The 16,171-nt window shown below is 46.4% G+C and overlaps 1 protein-coding gene across 7 annotated transcripts in view; it reads left to right on the top strand.

Moving 5' to 3' along the window:
* Nucleotides 1-6,720, top strand: part of HMG20B (high mobility group 20B) — a 228,317-nt gene extending 221,597 nt beyond the window's left edge. For 6 of the 7 annotated variants that reach the window (XM_073653829.1, XM_073653741.1, XM_073654084.1 and 3 more), the window contains 2 exons: nt 1,061-1,193; nt 2,718-6,720. In XM_073653829.1, coding sequence (XP_073509930.1) covers nt 1,061-1,193; nt 2,718-2,730 — 146 coding nt within the window. In that variant the 3' untranslated portion in view covers nt 2,731-6,720. Of the gene's footprint in view, nt 1-1,060; nt 1,198-2,717 lie in introns of those variants that run through there. The other variant, XM_073654256.1, reaches the window with a different exon arrangement.
* The last annotated feature ends 9,451 nt before the right edge of the window (nt 6,721-16,171 follow it).

Raw genomic sequence — 16,171 nt, 5'->3', positions numbered from 1 at the left:
ACAAAAAAATTTGGGGTCCATTTTTTCCTGTTACCCCTGTGAAAATAAAAAAAATTGGGTCTAAAGTAACATTTTTGTGAAAAAAGTTAAATGTTAATTTTTTTTTTCCACATTCCAAAAATTCCTGTGAAGCACCTGAAGGGTTAATAAAGTTCTTGAATGTGGTTTTGAGCACCTTGAGGGGTGCAGGTTTTAGAATGGTGTCACTTTTGGGTATTTTCTGTCATAAAGACCCCTCAAAGTGACTTCAAATATGATGTGGTCCCTAAAAAAATGTTTTTGTAAATTTTGTTGGAAAAATGAGAAATCGCTGGTCAACTTTTAACCCTTATAGCTCCCTAACAAAAAAAAATTTTGGTTCCAAAATTGTGCTGATGTAAAGTAGACATGTGGGAAATGTTATTTATTAACTATTTTGTGTGACATATCTCTCTGATTTAAGGGCATGAAAATTCAAAGTTTGAAAATTGCAAAATTTTCTAAATTTTCGCCAAATTTCCGATTTTTTCACAAATAAACGCAAGTTATATGGAAGAAATTTTACCACTATCATGAAGTACAATATGTCATGAAAAAACAGTCTCAGAATCAGGGGAATACGTTGAAGCGTTCCAGAGTAATTACTTCATAAAGTGACAGTGGTCAGAATTGAAAAAATTGGCCCGGTCACGAAGGCAAAAACAGGCTCTGGCGCGAAGTGGTTAAGGGGTTAAAAACTGCATTTAGTGTTTTACTTGTGTTATCTTTGTCTAATATTTACATTTGTGTTGTGATATAAAACATTGAAGTGTGACAAACATGCAAAAGAATAATCAGGAAGGGGGCGAACACTTTTTCACACTGCTGTACCTGTAATAATGGGTTCAGGAGAGAAATGAAGGAAAAAGTCCCCAGTAGAAAAAGAAGCCAAGGACTAAAATGTTGTCACTTACAATGGCTAAAAACAAAAGAAAAAAAAAAAAAACAATTATAAGGTTTAGGTTAGATCTTCTTTCACAGTCTGTCCATCGTGTACAGATTTAATTGTGTTTAAATGTTGCTTTACTCTAAAACTGTATAGGTACAGGAGAGACTCCTACAAAGGGAAACCTTGATGTTTATATGGCTAAGCTGCACAGTGTTATAGAAGGCAACCCAGTGCAGCACGAGAAATTGGTCATCCGGATTAAAGAGATCCTTTCCAGGATAAATAGGTGAGTTATGTTAAAAACTCAAGGGGGTGTTGTCTGGAATTAAATTATGTTGTCTGGAATTAAATTACCATTATTAATGCAAGCTTTCCTGCGGAACATATTGTGGGAGATTTACTCAAATACACCACGATATCTAGCACCTATGCAATGTGACATAGTTGTTAAGAAGTTTTAGATGTACTTTAGGGTTCACTAGACACTATTAGAAAGTGCATAGAAATAGCGAAGTAGCTAAGGGTAAATGTGGCCAATTTACTAAAGGGGTGCTCCAATTTTTGGCACCAAAAACAAAAAAAATTGGTTTAAGAGTAAGTGAACTAATAGATTTAAGACCTAGTCTTACGTTTACGCTGTCTAACAAACCGGACTAGTAAGAGTGCATTCATACTGGCTGATTATCGTGAACAAGCATTTGTATGAGTGCTCGTTTCCTAATCATTAGTCAGTGTAAACAAACTGTCATACTTTAATTGATTTTTAAAGTGAATCTGTCAGCAGGATTTCACTTCCAAAATTATTTATAAGCACATATAGCTGTTTTGAAGACAAATCTTGCAATACCTTTACATGGCCAGTACTTTCATCTGTTACTGAGAAATCAGTGTTTGAATTTCTATACAAATGAGACTGAAAATGTGAAGTCTCAGTCACTCCAGCTCTATTTTCTGCCCAAGACTGCCTTCACCTACTTAACTGGCTGCTCCTTTGCTTATTTACACAAGATAGAGGCTGTGAGTCAAGCAAAAGGAGGTGGTGTTGGGCGGAACTTGAGAAAATGACAGTCTTTAGATCTATTGCCTTATTTGCACATCAGTCGAAATGTGCTACTGTAACTTTAGTAGTCATAAGTCGCTATTTATAATTTTTTTTTTTTTTTTAAGGCCTGCCATGTAAAGTTGTTTCAGGACTCGTCTTTGGAAGAGCTACATGTGTATATAGCTTGTGGGGTGAAATCCTGCGGACAGATTCCCTTTAAGTTTGTTGCTGGAAGCAATCACAGTCTATGTGCACTGAACGATCTATTGCCAATCGTTCTGTGCGCATGGGAAGTGTGGTAGATCTGTCTAACCATCCCGTTCATCAGCAGCTGTCGGATGGCATAAATCCAGCCTGACCCTGGCACTGAATAAGCATAGTATTTACATGAGCACCTATGTCACTGAGCATATGGCTCTCTTCTCCCACTGACACTGACATAATCTTAAGCACTTGGAATGATTCATCGCATCACATATTGTTTAGGGGCATTTTTTGTTTTGGCCCCCCCCCCCCACTATGAAGATGTTATTGAATGGACTGCCATTCATCTTAACTTTAGGGTTGGATGCTCGCTCTTAAATGAAAAATATACTTTGTTCTTTGTATTAATGAAACCATTGCATCTAATACATATGCACACAGACAGGCAGTCATCCGTTGCATGCAATGCCATTGGCCATTTTGACTGCAGTTGGGGAATAGAGCCTTTATTCCTCATGTTTGTTTGTTTTTTAACCAATTGAAGATTTTTATTTTGTTTTGCAGTGAGCATCTGTAACTTATGGTTCTAATGCAAAAGAAAACCCAAGACTAGGTAGTTTGAAGTGCAAGAATACTAAGTGACTATGCCTCAAGATGATGGTCAATTTAGGAGTAGTAAAAATTCAGTTTATGCAGGTGTGAACTTACCAGAATGTTATAATAATGTGATTCTATGAAAATAAGTCTTTAGCATTTGTGTTTTTGGTTACTCAGGTCATGTGCACATTCAGAGGATTTTACAGTATCTGCTGCTGTGTGCATGAGGCCTTACACATACTTTTTTTTTTTTTTGTTAGAACTTCTGTTCACATGCATTGTACAGTCATTTATTTGAGGATTCCACTATTTTTGGAGACTTATTACAAACCCCTATCAGTAATTTATTATTTTTTCCCCCCTCTCCTTATCTCCACCCATAGGGACTCTACATTTTCATGAGATTCACATATATTCTTACACAAGATGGGTTTTAAGGATGATTTTACATATAAACACCCCCCCCCTCTTGTTTGTACGGTCATTTCTGAACAGACTATAGCCTTGTAAATTAACTGCCCAGTCATGGCTCTCGTCCAGCCATTTGTCAGATATCCCCACCATGTCATAATTATTTTCCAACAAAATTAATTCTAATTCCTCCATTTTGTTGGTGAGGCTTCTGGCATTAGTGTAAATCCCTAGTTTAAACACTCCTCTAACCTTCTAGCCATTTTCTCCCCCAGCACAGCTGCACCCTTCCCATTAAGGTGCAGCCCGTCCCTAGCGTAGAATCTGTAGCCAACTGAGAAGTCGGCCCAGTTCTCCTCGAAACCAAACCCCTCCTTCTTACTCCAATTCTTGAGCCACGTATTTATCTCCCTAATCTCCTGTTGCCTCTCTGGTGTGGCACGTGGTACAGGCAGTATTTCCGAGAATACCACCTTGGAGGTCCTTGCTTTAAGCTTGCAGCCTAATTCCCTGAAATTCTCTTTAAGGACCTTCCACCTACCTCTAACTTTGTCATTTGTGCCAATGTGCACCATGACCGCTGGTTCCTCCCAGTAATCTGTCAACTCGATGAGCGATGTGCCGGACTCTAGCGCAAGGTAGGCAGCACACTGTTCGACGATCCCTGTCTTTGTGACAGATTGCCCTATCTGTTCCCCTAATATTTGAGTCCCTCACTACCAGCACCTGCCTGGCCTGCTCTGCTCTCCTATTTTCCCCCTTACTGGAGCTGACACTTCTCCGGCTTTCAGGGAACATGCCTTGCTGCAGCAGTGCTACCCCTATACTGACACCCCCTCATCTGCCAACTTTGCAACTTTATTGAGGTGTGCCAGATCAGGACTAGCCTCCCTGGCACTCTTCCCTCTACCCCCCTTCTAACTGTCACCCAGCTAACTGCCTCACTGTCCTGCAGCTCCATACTACCACCCTCCCCCACATCTACCCCAGTGAGCAGCTATTGTCTATGGATCTCAGTGTTGCCATCTGCTCATTTAGATCCAGTACCTGAGCTTCTAAACGCACAACGTGCTCACATCTCGCACAACAGTATGCACCCACGACATTCAAGGATTGCATACATGTGGCAAGCTGTACACTGGATAGCATCATCAATAATGGAGCTCATTTCCTAATGGGGATTGCACTAGACAGAAATGTTAAGTAAATAGAAATGTAAAGAATTAGTAAAATACAGACAGCAATTCAGTCCAAATTCCTCCCTTCCAAACTCCCTGAATCCAAAGTTACTGAATCACAAGTCACACACTTACTTCAGATCGCACTTACACTCTGGTCACACTCAGCTTGTTCACACTCGCTAAGGAAGAAGATTTAAAGAGTTTTGTTTTTTTTCCCCCTTTAGCAGAAATCCAACCTATAGCTCAATGCACTTCCAAAGTTCGAAATTAGTGCTAGCAGCTCAAATAAGGCAGCATTTTTTCTCTGCACAATGCAGATACCTATATGGTGGTGAAAGTGCAGATACCTGGGTGAGGTATACATCTATCTTTATAGTGTACATTTCTCTTTAAGCTACACAGCATTGTAATATTCAATCATGTTGATGTATCTTGTGGTCCTCCATTGCATTTCTCTGTTGAATATACATGTTTTTTAATCATTCATCTGCAATAAAATGTATGCATTTTTTAGAGACTATATGCACCTGCGGGTGCATCTCACTAAATTAGAATATCATCAAAAAGTTAATTTATTTCAGTTCTTCAATACAAAAAGTGAAACTCATATATTATATAGAGGCATTGCAAACAGAGTGATCTATTTCAAGTGTTTATTTCTGGTAATGTTGATGATTATGGCTTACAGCCAATGAAAACACAAAACTCATTATCTCAGTAAATTACAATACTTTATAACAACAGCTTGAAAAATGTTTTTAAAATCCGAAATGTTGGCCTACTGAAATGTATGTTCAGTAAATGCACTCAACACTTGGTCGGGCTCCTTTTGCATCAATTACTGCATCAAAGCGGCGTGGCATGGAGGTGATCAGCCTGTGGCACTGCTTAGGTGTTATGGAAGCCCAGGTTGCTTTGTTAGCAGCCTTCAGCTCGTCTGTATTGTTGGGTCTGGTGTCTCTCATCTTCCTCTTGACAATACTCCATAGATTCTCTATGGGGTTAAGGTCAGGCGAGTTTGCTGGCCAATCAAGCACATTGATATTGTTTTTTTTAAAACCAGGTATTGGTACTTTTGGCAGTGTGGACAGGTGCGAAGTCCTGCTGGAGAATGAAATTTCGAAAAAGCTTGTTGGCATAGGGAAGCATGAAGTGCTCTAAAATTTCCTGGTAGACGGCTGTTCTCACTTTGGTCTTGATAAAACACACTGGACCTACACCAGCAGATGACATGGCTCCCCAAACCATCACTGATTGTGGAAACTTCACACTAGACCTCAAGCAGCTTGGATTGTGTGCCTCTCCACTCTTCCTCCAGACTCTGGGACCTTGATTTCCAAATGAAAATTGGAACTCTGGGACCTTGTGGAGTGTGTCAATGACTGCCTTCTGAACATCTGTTAAGTCAGCAGTCTTCCCCATGATTGTGGAGCCTACTGAAACAGAATAAGGGAACTTTTTAAACACTTAAAATGCCTTTGCAGGTGATTTTTGTTAATTATTCTCATTTACTGAGATAATGACTTTTTTGTTTTCATTGGCTGTAAGCCATAATCATCAACATTAATAGAAATAAACACTTCAAATAGATCACTCTGTTTGTAAATGACTGTGTAGCATCCCTTGCGGCGTGCTTGCATAGTGCACCAACACCCACTATGCAAGACCGCAATCTTACCTGTCAGTCCAGCCTGCAAACCTTGCTCCAGTTCATGCTGTGTGCATGTCTCTTGTCTGATTGCTTAGGGCGGCGTCCCGGTTACTTCCTGATTCTTATAGCTGCTGTGGGCGCACTCCTAATGCTTCCCCAGCCTATTGCTGTGAGTCACTGGATATTTAAACCCCCTCCACCCAGAAGGAGGTGCCTGAGCAACACTAACCATCAGTGTGCCCCTTGCCTCTGAGTTGCCAGGTCTTGTCTTGTATCTTTTCTGTTTCTGCCACCCTGGGGGCTGCATACCCAGGCCTGTTATCTTGTCTGTTTCTGCCACCCTGGAGGCTGCATACCCAGGCCTGTTATCTCTGACTTCTAGTCTGTTTCCGCCACTTTGGGGGATGTATACCCAGGCCTGTTATCTCTGACTTCTAGTCTGTTTCCGCCACTCTGGGGGCTGTATACCCAGGCTCGTTCTTGTATCTCGTTGCAGTAGCAGTTCCTGTCTGAACTGTATCCTAGCCTGTTACCTGTTTGTCTCTATGTCCGTACCTTCCCTTTTCCTGCAGTATCTGAACCTGCACCTAACTCCAACTCGTTGTCTCTGTACTTCTGTTTGTGAGTTTTGTGTCCACTCGCTGCTTCATAGTAAGTACCTTGTGTGTATCTGGTTCTCTTGTCCCTTTTCCCTTCCTCCGAATCTACCTCCTGTGTTCTAGCCATCTTCCTGCATTTTCCAGTCTGTTCCATGTGAGCAGAGCCCTGTCCTTTCTGCCTGCACCTTCAGCCCTGCTCTGCTCTGCCTTGTCCACCGCACCTGCGGTTTCACTCCACTCTGCTTGCTCACCGCATTAGCGGTTTACCTCTGCTCTGTCTTGCCCACCGCTCCGGCGGTTCCTCTCTGCTCTGCCTTGTCCACCGCACCTGCGGTTTCGCTCTGCTCTGCTTGCTCACCGCGCCAGCGGTTTCCCTCTGCTCTGTCTTTCCCACCGCTCCGGCAGTTCCTCTCTGCTCTGCCTTGTCCACTGCACCTGCGGTTTCGCTCCGCTCTGCTTGCTCACCGCGTCAGCGGTTTCCCTTTGCTCTGTCTTGCTCACCGCACCAACTGTTTCTCTCGGCTCTGCCTTGTTCACCGCTCCGGCGGTTTCGCTCTGCTCTGCCTTGTCCACTGCACCTGCGGTTTCGCTCCGCTCTGCTTGCTCACCGCGTTAGCGGTTTCCCTTTGCTCTGTCTTGCTCACCGCACCAACTGTTTCTCTCGGCTCTGCCTTGTTCACCGCTCCGGCGGTTTCGCTCTGCTCTGCCTTGTCCACTGCACCTGCGGTTTCGCTCTGCTCTGCCTTGTCCACCGCACCTGTGGTTTCGCTCTGCTCTGCCTTGTCCACCGCACCTGCGGTTTCGCTCTGCTCTGCTTGCTCACCGCACCGGCGGTTCCTCTCTGCTCTGCCTTGTCCACTGCTCCAGCGGTTCTGCTCTGCCTTGTCCTCCGGCGGTTTCGCTTTACTCTGCTTTTCTACCGCATCTGCGGCTCTGTTCCTGTCTCCCAGCCTGTACTGGACCCTATCCAGCCTACGCTCCAACCTGCTAGTACCTCCCTGTCTGCTCCCCAGCCGTGCTTGCCAGTATCTCTCTGTCTGCACGCCAGCCGTGCTTGCCAGTACCCACCTGTCTGCATACCGGCCGTGCTTGTCAGTGCCCACCTGTCTGCATACCAGCCGTGCCTGCCAATATCCACCTGTCTGTATGCCAGTCTAACCTGCCTGTTCCTGCATTCCCCGGTGTGGGTCAACAGCTGTGTCCGGGGTCTGACCTGGAGTAGCACCTGGTCCCTCTGCTCGGTTCCTCCTTGGTTCACGGAGTCGACTGAGCCGCCGTGCGACCTTGGATCGGGTTGATACTTAGTTACACCCCTCCAGGCACTCCTCGGTTCATGGTACAGTGGGATCACTAATCACGCTCACGCTAGTCAGTCCAGGCGTGAGCATAACAGAGGGTTAACCCACAGAAAGCATTCAAGTGCAATTCTTTTACCTATAGGGTAGTTAATTAGTTTTAGGAGTTATAAATATGATATTTGAAGGTCCCACTACAGAGACCACCATTGATCTATATAATATAGTGTGAGTTTCACCTTTTGTTTTGAAGAACTGAAATAAATTAACTTTTTGATGTTATTCTAATTTAGTGCGATGCACCTGTATTTTTTTCTTAGGCTTCAGATTTTCAAACCGCCCAATTTGCTGTTTGTGCACATGGTTCAAAGTCTCCTTCCAGGCAAAAACTCAAAATTCGGATATTGGTTCAAATTATGGAGCTACAGTTACTTGGAGAGGGTTATTCTCACCAATCCTGGAATTCAGTGACAAATGGAGAGACGTCAGATCATGTACAAAAGAGAACTAAGTGGTAAATGCGCTGTTATAAGGTATCCTTCACTTCATCAACACTTGCATATTTTCAGCACTTTTTTGTTCAAAGGGAAACTGTCGCATCGAAAAACGCTGTTTTCTTGCACACATGGTGGAAATCTGCAGGTAAATGTTAATCGTGTTTGGCAGTAAAACCGGAACAGCTGTTTCAAGGAAAACATTAGGTCATCTCTCCCCCTGAATTTTTTACCCACAGCCAGCTCTGCAGCGTGTGTGTGTGCAGAGCAGTGTTACAGCCCCTACACTGCCCTGCAGACCGGAAGTGAGCAGCTGCTGGGAGAATATGATATAATTTTTTCTCTATAGCCGCTGAACCAGTTGTAATGCCAATCATGACTAAAACGCTATTTACCTTTAGATTACTAGAATATATGCAAGTAAATTATTTTTTGTAGGAGACTGGTTCCATTTATGTATTAGTAAGTTAAAACTAGAGTTTTTCTGAGGTTTTGACTTATCAATGCTGATCAAGACATGATAGAGTAATTAAGGCCTTAGGCTGCAGAAAACTGATTTTACAAAAATAATAGTGCCTTAACATGTATTATGTTTAAATCTGTTGTATATTCCCTCTGCATGGAGAGTAAATCATATGTTAAGGAAAAGTAATAAAATATTATAACATTATAGGTCTCCAATAGATTTTCTTGCCTTTTGAAGAAAAAATAATACATTTATTTGTAGCTTAAAATGTGTACCTTTATCATTGAACAGTATATGTAAAATATTCATTATTCTGATAACTAAGTTATTATTTCTGATATGGGGATCCTTTCTATTTCCAACTAGTATTTTGTGTGGTGTGTATTTTAAAAATTGTATGACTCGTTTGCCCAAATTTGTAGAAGGACAATTTTTCCACTTGTATTTAGGCGGCTCAACAAGGACATGTCTACACTCCCTGACAGAAGTTATGTCGCTTATCCATGTTATGTAAATAAAAGCTTATAACCTGACGTTAAATTCATCCATTGGTTTTATAAATTACTCTTTTGAAAGTTGAAACCCTCCCAAATTTGGTTTAGGTTAAGAAAATTAATTGGCATCAATGCTGAAATATTTTTAATGAACACAGAATGGTCAGATTTTGGCAAGACAAAAGTTTTGTCGCCCACAGAAAGTAATGTGATATTCCAATAAATAATTATCTTAAAATACAATTATATGTTGCATAACATTGGTGAATGAAGTTGTGGTGCTGTTAGTCATATTTAATATTTTGTGTGACTTCCATAAGCTTGAAGGACTGCATCCATGTGGTTCAACAATGATTCATACAATTTATTAATGAAGTCATCAGGAATAGCAAAGAATGCAGTCTTGCATGCCTCCCAGAGTTCATCTAGATTCTTTGGTTTTGTCTTCCAAGCTTCCTTTTTCATCCTACTATAAACATGCTCAATGATGTTCATGTCTGGTGACTTGGCTGGCCAGTCTTTGAGCACCTTGATCTTTTTTGCCTGGAGGAACTTGTTACGCTCACGCCCAAACTGACTGGCGTAAGCGTGGTTAGTGATCCCACTGGATCATGAACCGAGGAGTGCCTGGAGGGGCATGACTAAGTATCAACTCAGTCCGACCAAGGTCGCACGGCGGCTCAGTCGACTTAGTGAACCGGGGAGGAACCGAGCAGAGGGACCAGGTGCTACACCAGGTCCGACCCCGGTCACAGATGTTGACCCACACCGGGGAATGCAGGAACGGGCAGGCACAGCTGGTATGCAGACAGGAGGCTACGGGCAGGCACAGCTGGTATGCAGACAGGCTGGTACTGGAAGACACGGCTGGTATGCAAACAGGCGGGTACTGGCAGGCACGGCTGGTATGCAGACTGGCAGATACTGGCAGGTAGGAACGCAGGCTGGATAGGAACCAGTACAGACTGGGATACAGGAACAGAGCCGTGGGTGCGGTGAACTAGCGGAGCGGAACCGCAGGTGCTGTGGACAAGCAGAGCAGAGTGAAACCGCAGGTGCGGTGGACAAGCAGAGCAAAACCGCAGGTGCGGTGGACAAGCAGAGCAGAGCGAAACCGCATGTGCGGTGGACAAGCAGAGCAGAGCGAAACCGCAGGTGCGGTGGACAAGCAGAGCAGAGCGAAACCGCAGGTGCGGTGGACAAGCAGAGCAGAGCAAAACCGCAGGTGCGGTGGACAAGCAGAGCAGAGCGAAGCCGCAGGTGCGGTGCACAAGCAGAGCAGAGCGAAACCCCAGGTGCGGTGGACAAGCAGAACAGAGCAGAAGGTGCAGGCAGACAGGACAGGGCTCTGTTCACATGGAACAGACTGGAAAATACAGGAAGATAGAACACAGGAGATAGATACAATGAAGTAGCTGGTGGACCCAAAACTCACAAACAGAAGTACAGAGACAACGAGTTGGAGTTAGGTGCAGGTTCAGACACTGCAGGAAAAGGGCAGGTACGGACATAGAGACAAACAGGTAACGGGCTAGGACACAGTTCAGACAGGAACTGAACCCGGATCAAGATACAGGAATGAGCCTGGGAACTCAGCCCCCAGGGTGGCTGTAACAGACTAGAAGTCACAGATACAGATAACGGGCCTGGGTATACAGCCCCCAGGGTGGCGGAACAGAGTAGAAGTCACAGATACAGGTAACAGGCCTGGGTACTCAGCCCCCAGGGTGGCGGAAACAGACAAGATACAGGACAGGACCTGGCAACTCAGTTGTACAGAACACACTGAAAGAAAGTGTTGCTCAGGCACCTCCTACTGGGTGGAGGGGGTTTAAGTATCCAGTGACTCACAGCAGTAGGCTGGGGAGGCATTAGGAGTGTGCACACAGTAACTAGAAGAATCAGGCAGTAACCGCGCCGCCGCCCTAGTCAATCAGACAAGAGACATGCACACAGCAGGTACTGGAGAAAAGTGTGCAGCCTGGACTGATAGGTAAAATGGGAGTCTTGCATGGTGGGAGGTGGTAAGCCATGCCAGCACGCCGCCAGGGATATTACAGAACTTTGTTGTAGAGATGGATGTATGAGATGGAGCACCATCCTGCTGCAGAATTTGTCCCCTTTTATGATTTGGAAAATAAGAGGTAGCTAATACTTTAGGCTATTGATATTGCCTTCCACCTTGCAAATGTTTCGCACACCCCCATACTGAATGTAACCCCAGAGCATGATCTTTCCACCACCAAATGTAACTGTTTTCTGGGTGTATTTTGAATCCATACGGACTCCAGTAGGTCTCTTGCAGTATTTGCGGCGGCTATGGTGTAATTCTACTGAAGATTCATCAGAGAAATCCACCTTCTGCCACTTTTCCAGCGTCCATCTGTTTAGCAGGCTGTGGTACTTTGCAAATGCTACACGGTTTTTTATTTGCCTTTCGTTTAGTGCTGGCTTCTGGGCACTGATTCGACCATGGAGGCCATTTCGAGACAGAATCCTACAAACTGTTCTAGTTGACACAGGGACTTGAGGTGACCAGGCCTGTTGGAGCTCTGAGCAGTTGTCTTGCGGGGTCTGCCGGACCTGGGCTTGTCAAACACATCTCCAGTCTCTTCAAATCTTTTTTTAATTCTTTGTACTTGACGCTGAGACACATTAAAGGTGCCAGCCACCTCTGCAGTGGATCTGGTCTTCAGCCTCTTGATAATCAAGGCTTTGGTCGCAGGGTGGATTTTTGGCATGTTGTCAGAGCTCAAGTTGCAGTTCAAGTGAAGGTCTGGGGTGCTGGGTTTCTTTTTATACACACCCACTAATTAACCGATCATTTACTGAGCACTGGTGAGGATGTAAACTAGGATTGGGTGCATTATATGACCAGGCAACAAAACTTGTCTTCCCAAAATCTGACCATTCTGTGTTCTTTAAATGATCAATATTTCAGCATTGATGCCAATTTATTTTCTTAACCAAAACCAAATTTGGGAGGGTTTCAGCTTTCAAAAGAGTAATTTATAAAACCAATGGATGAATTTAACGTCAGGTTATAAGCTTTTATTTACATAACATGGATAAGCGACATAACTTTTGTCAGGGTGTGGTACCTTGTCTAGAGGCCGCCCAGGCTTTACTGCCCCCTCCCTATTTCTTAGAAGCTGCTGTGACGCATAAACCAGGGCTCTTACTCTCCCTCCCTCTCCGTTACCACTACAGGCAGTCAGACCTGAGAGAAAGGGAGGACATCGCAGCTTCAGAGCCTGATACAGGAAGCTGCATGACAATCCACAGTTTTGCTCTGTGCTGTGTTCTCCATTTCTTACTGGCCAGTGACTTCCTCACTGGTCATGGCTGCTGTCCTGGAATGTGAAGGTCTCTACTGCTTATGGAGAGAGGATAGGTAAGTAGCTCTAATAATGTGTGTGTGTGGTATATAGTGTATATACTGGTGTGTGTAGTATATAGTGTATATACTGGTGTGTATGTGTAGTAAATGGTGTATATACTGGTGTGTGTGTGTGTAGTATATAGTGTATTGTGATGAAAGCCGGCCGGTGGGTGCAGCTCTCTGGCGCCCCCTTACCTCTCAGGTCAGTCAAGGTACTGCACCTAGAGAAAGTAGTGCCAGGAAGCTGCAACCAGCGCAGGGAACACGGTAGTGTGTTATCCCTTCAACGTCACTAAACCGTAACGTCACTACACAGCACAACTCGCTAGCGCCCTCTTAGCCTCAGGTCAGTCAAGGAACTGCACCTAGGATAAGCGGTCGCCAGGGAGACTGTCCTGTAACCTACTGGGTATCGGGGCCCTCTGTAGTGAGGGCGGTATATATATCTTCCTTGGCCGCGCCAGGAATATATATATCTGAACCTCCGACCGTCACTACCAGCCTTCCCCAATCCCCAGTTGGTATGCTGCCACCAGTCCCTATTTTAGATATACGCCCAGTCCGTGAATGGGCCTATATCGGGTCAGGAACCAACCCTGGGTAGCGTTTTGGCTTGAGCCGAGCTCACACGGACGTGCGTTCGTTATGCAGAATAAAAGGCAGGCCCACAATTACTTGAGGTAATTGATTATAATAATACACTAGATACACGATATACAACTAAATATACACAGGTATAAGGTCAGGCTAAACTATACAACAATGGAATACAACACACAGAATCACCACAGCATATCAGTTACCGGTTTCTTGATTTTCTTGTGACGCAGGGAGAGGATTCTGCGGTCGCAGGCACGGTTCTTTGTTACAGGCTGAGGCCTACCACCGCATGGTCAAACTGCTCCTCCCCTTGGTGGCCTCAGCTGGTGCTCAGATGTTCAGCACCCCACTCTTGGGTCAAGACTGACTTATCTCTTGTCTGTCCTGCTATCTTACCTGCCCCGTCCCGCCCACTGCTGGTGAGGTCAGCTGGCTCAGTCTCCACCCTCAGGTCTAACTTCGATCAGAAGCCCAAATTCTATGGAACCCAATAACTTCTTCTGGGATGGTCTCATGATACCCCCAGGGGTTCCCATGGATTCGGGCCGCCGTAACCGACCTTTTGATATCAATTATGATACCATACGGTCCTCAGGAATGGCTCCGCGCTATATCTTGGCTTCCAGAGCACGTACAAACGTCTACCGCGGAGGCTTGTGTGCGCAATGGCTCCGGGACGCCGTGATATTTTTTTATTGGCCCATCCCATGCAACATGCGTGTACTTTTCATGTTTCTATATCTTATGCCTCCATGCTTGTGACAGACAAAGAAACTAGTCCTATGGGACAAATGGTCAGGTACAGATAGACGAAGCACCCCCCCCTGCTGGCTGTGTTTCCTCTCGAAGTCTTTGAAGCTCCTAGCATTCAAGTGTTAAGTAGGCCCCGGGGCTTCTTATCTTACAGGAGCCTGGATGGGGGGAAACTATCTAGTTGACGTTTTAACAGAAGGTCCCAAGGGTGGGGGCTGCTGAAGTGTGGCCATCCCTGGATATGATTTATCATTACCAAGATGGCGGCTACAGGTTCATCACACCTCCCCCTATACGAGGGCGCGAGGGGGTAGCACATTCCTGTGTTCCCCCGTGCGTCCTTCTGCACCCTCCCCTTGCCGGGATAACCCGTCAGCGTTACCGTGGTCACGGCCTCTTCTGTGGCGAATGGAGAAGTGGTACTGCTGGAGAGCGAGGCTCCAGCGTAGCAACCTGCCATTCGACCCAGAGACCGTGTGTAACCAGCTGAGGGGGTTGTGGTCCGTCTCCACGGTGAAATGGCTCCCGTACAAGTAGGGCTGCAGACGCTGCAGGGCCCATACAATTGCCAGGCATTCTTTTTCCACCGTGGAGTAAGCCACCTCCCGGGGCAGTAGCTTCCTGCTCAGGTACAAGACAGGATGTTCCTGGCCTGTCGTGTTGACCTGACTTAGCACAGCACCGAGGCCAAAGTCACTGGCGTCGGTCTGTACCACAAACGGCCGGTCGAAGTCGGCAGCTTGCAGTACAGGGGAGCTACTTAGGGCGGCCTTGAGTGCCCCGAAAGCTGTCTCGCAGGCGACTGTCCAGTCGACTGCGACGGGCAGCTTCTTCTTGGTGAGGTCCGTCAGGGGCTTGGCCAGGGTGCTATAGTGTGGGACGAACCTCCTATAGTACCCGGCGGTCCCCAAGAAGGACATCACCTGCTTTTTGGTCCTAGGAGTGGGCCAGGATGCGATGGCATCCACTTTCCCCGGTTCTGGCTTCAGAACCCCCCCGCCTACCCGGTGACCCAGGTAGAGGACCTCACTCATGCCCAGCTGGCACTTTTCCGGCTTGATGGTCAAGCCTGCCCGGTGGATCCGACCGAGCACCTGCCGCAGGTGCTCTAGGTGATCCTCCCAAGTGGGACTGAAGACTGCAATATCGTCCAAGTACGCAGCCGCGTACCCTTCAAGTCCCTCAAGCAGCGTATTGACCATCCGCTGAAAAGTGGCAGGGGCATTCTTCATGCCGAATGGCATCACTGTGGACTCGTACAGTCCAAAAGGGGTGATAAAGGCAGAGCGTTCCCTTGCCGCGGGGGTCAGAGGAATCTGCCAGTACCCCCGGCTCAGATCCATGATGGTCAGGTACGTAGCCCCGGCCATCCGATCGAGCAGGTCATCGATGCGTGGTATGGGGAACGCATCGGTGGCCGTTACAGCGTTGAGCCCCCGGTAGTCCACGCAGAACCGTGTAGTTCGGTCCTTCTTTGGAACGAGGACTACAGGCGAGGCCCACGCGCTGCTGGATGCCTGGATCACCCCCAGCTTCAGCATCTCGTCTATCTCTTGGCGCATGTTTCCCTGCACCTCGAAAGAGACCCGATATGCTGAACGCCGGATCGGCGGGTGATCGCCAGTGTCCACGTCGTGGACAGCCATCTCAGTCCTTCCGGGCAGGCTGCTGAACAGCCCCCGGAAGGGGTGCAGGGTGGTCCCCAGCTGGGACCGTTGGTCCTCCGTGAGCTGGTGGCCAACCCCCACATCCTCGATGGACCCACCCGCCTTGGCTTGGGTGAGCAGATCCAGGAGGGTTTCTACCTCTCCTTCCTCGGGAAGGTTGCACACTGGGTGGGCAGTCGCTTCCCGCTCATGATGAGCCTTCATCATGTTCACGTGGAAGGCCTTCCTCCTTCCACGGGCGTGATCCAGGGTGACCAGATAGGTGACGGCATTGAGTTTCTGGTGCACGAAGTAGGGACCTTCCCAGGCTGCCTGAAGCTTGTTCTGTGGTACGGGGACCAGTACCCACACCTTTTGACCCACCTGGTAGGTCCTCTCACAAGCATTCTGGTCGTACCACCGCTTCTGGTCGGCCTGGGCCTGGGCCA

This window comes from Phyllobates terribilis, unplaced genomic scaffold, assembly GCF_046119375.1.
Source record: "Phyllobates terribilis strain yellow unplaced genomic scaffold, ASM4611937v1 Scaffold_1__5_contigs__length_1240528914, whole genome shotgun sequence".
In the NCBI taxonomy this organism is placed as follows: domain Eukaryota; kingdom Metazoa; phylum Chordata; class Amphibia; order Anura; family Dendrobatidae; genus Phyllobates; species Phyllobates terribilis.
Note: the sequence above shows the minus strand (reverse complement) of the source record. Positions and strands in the feature narration are given on the sequence as shown.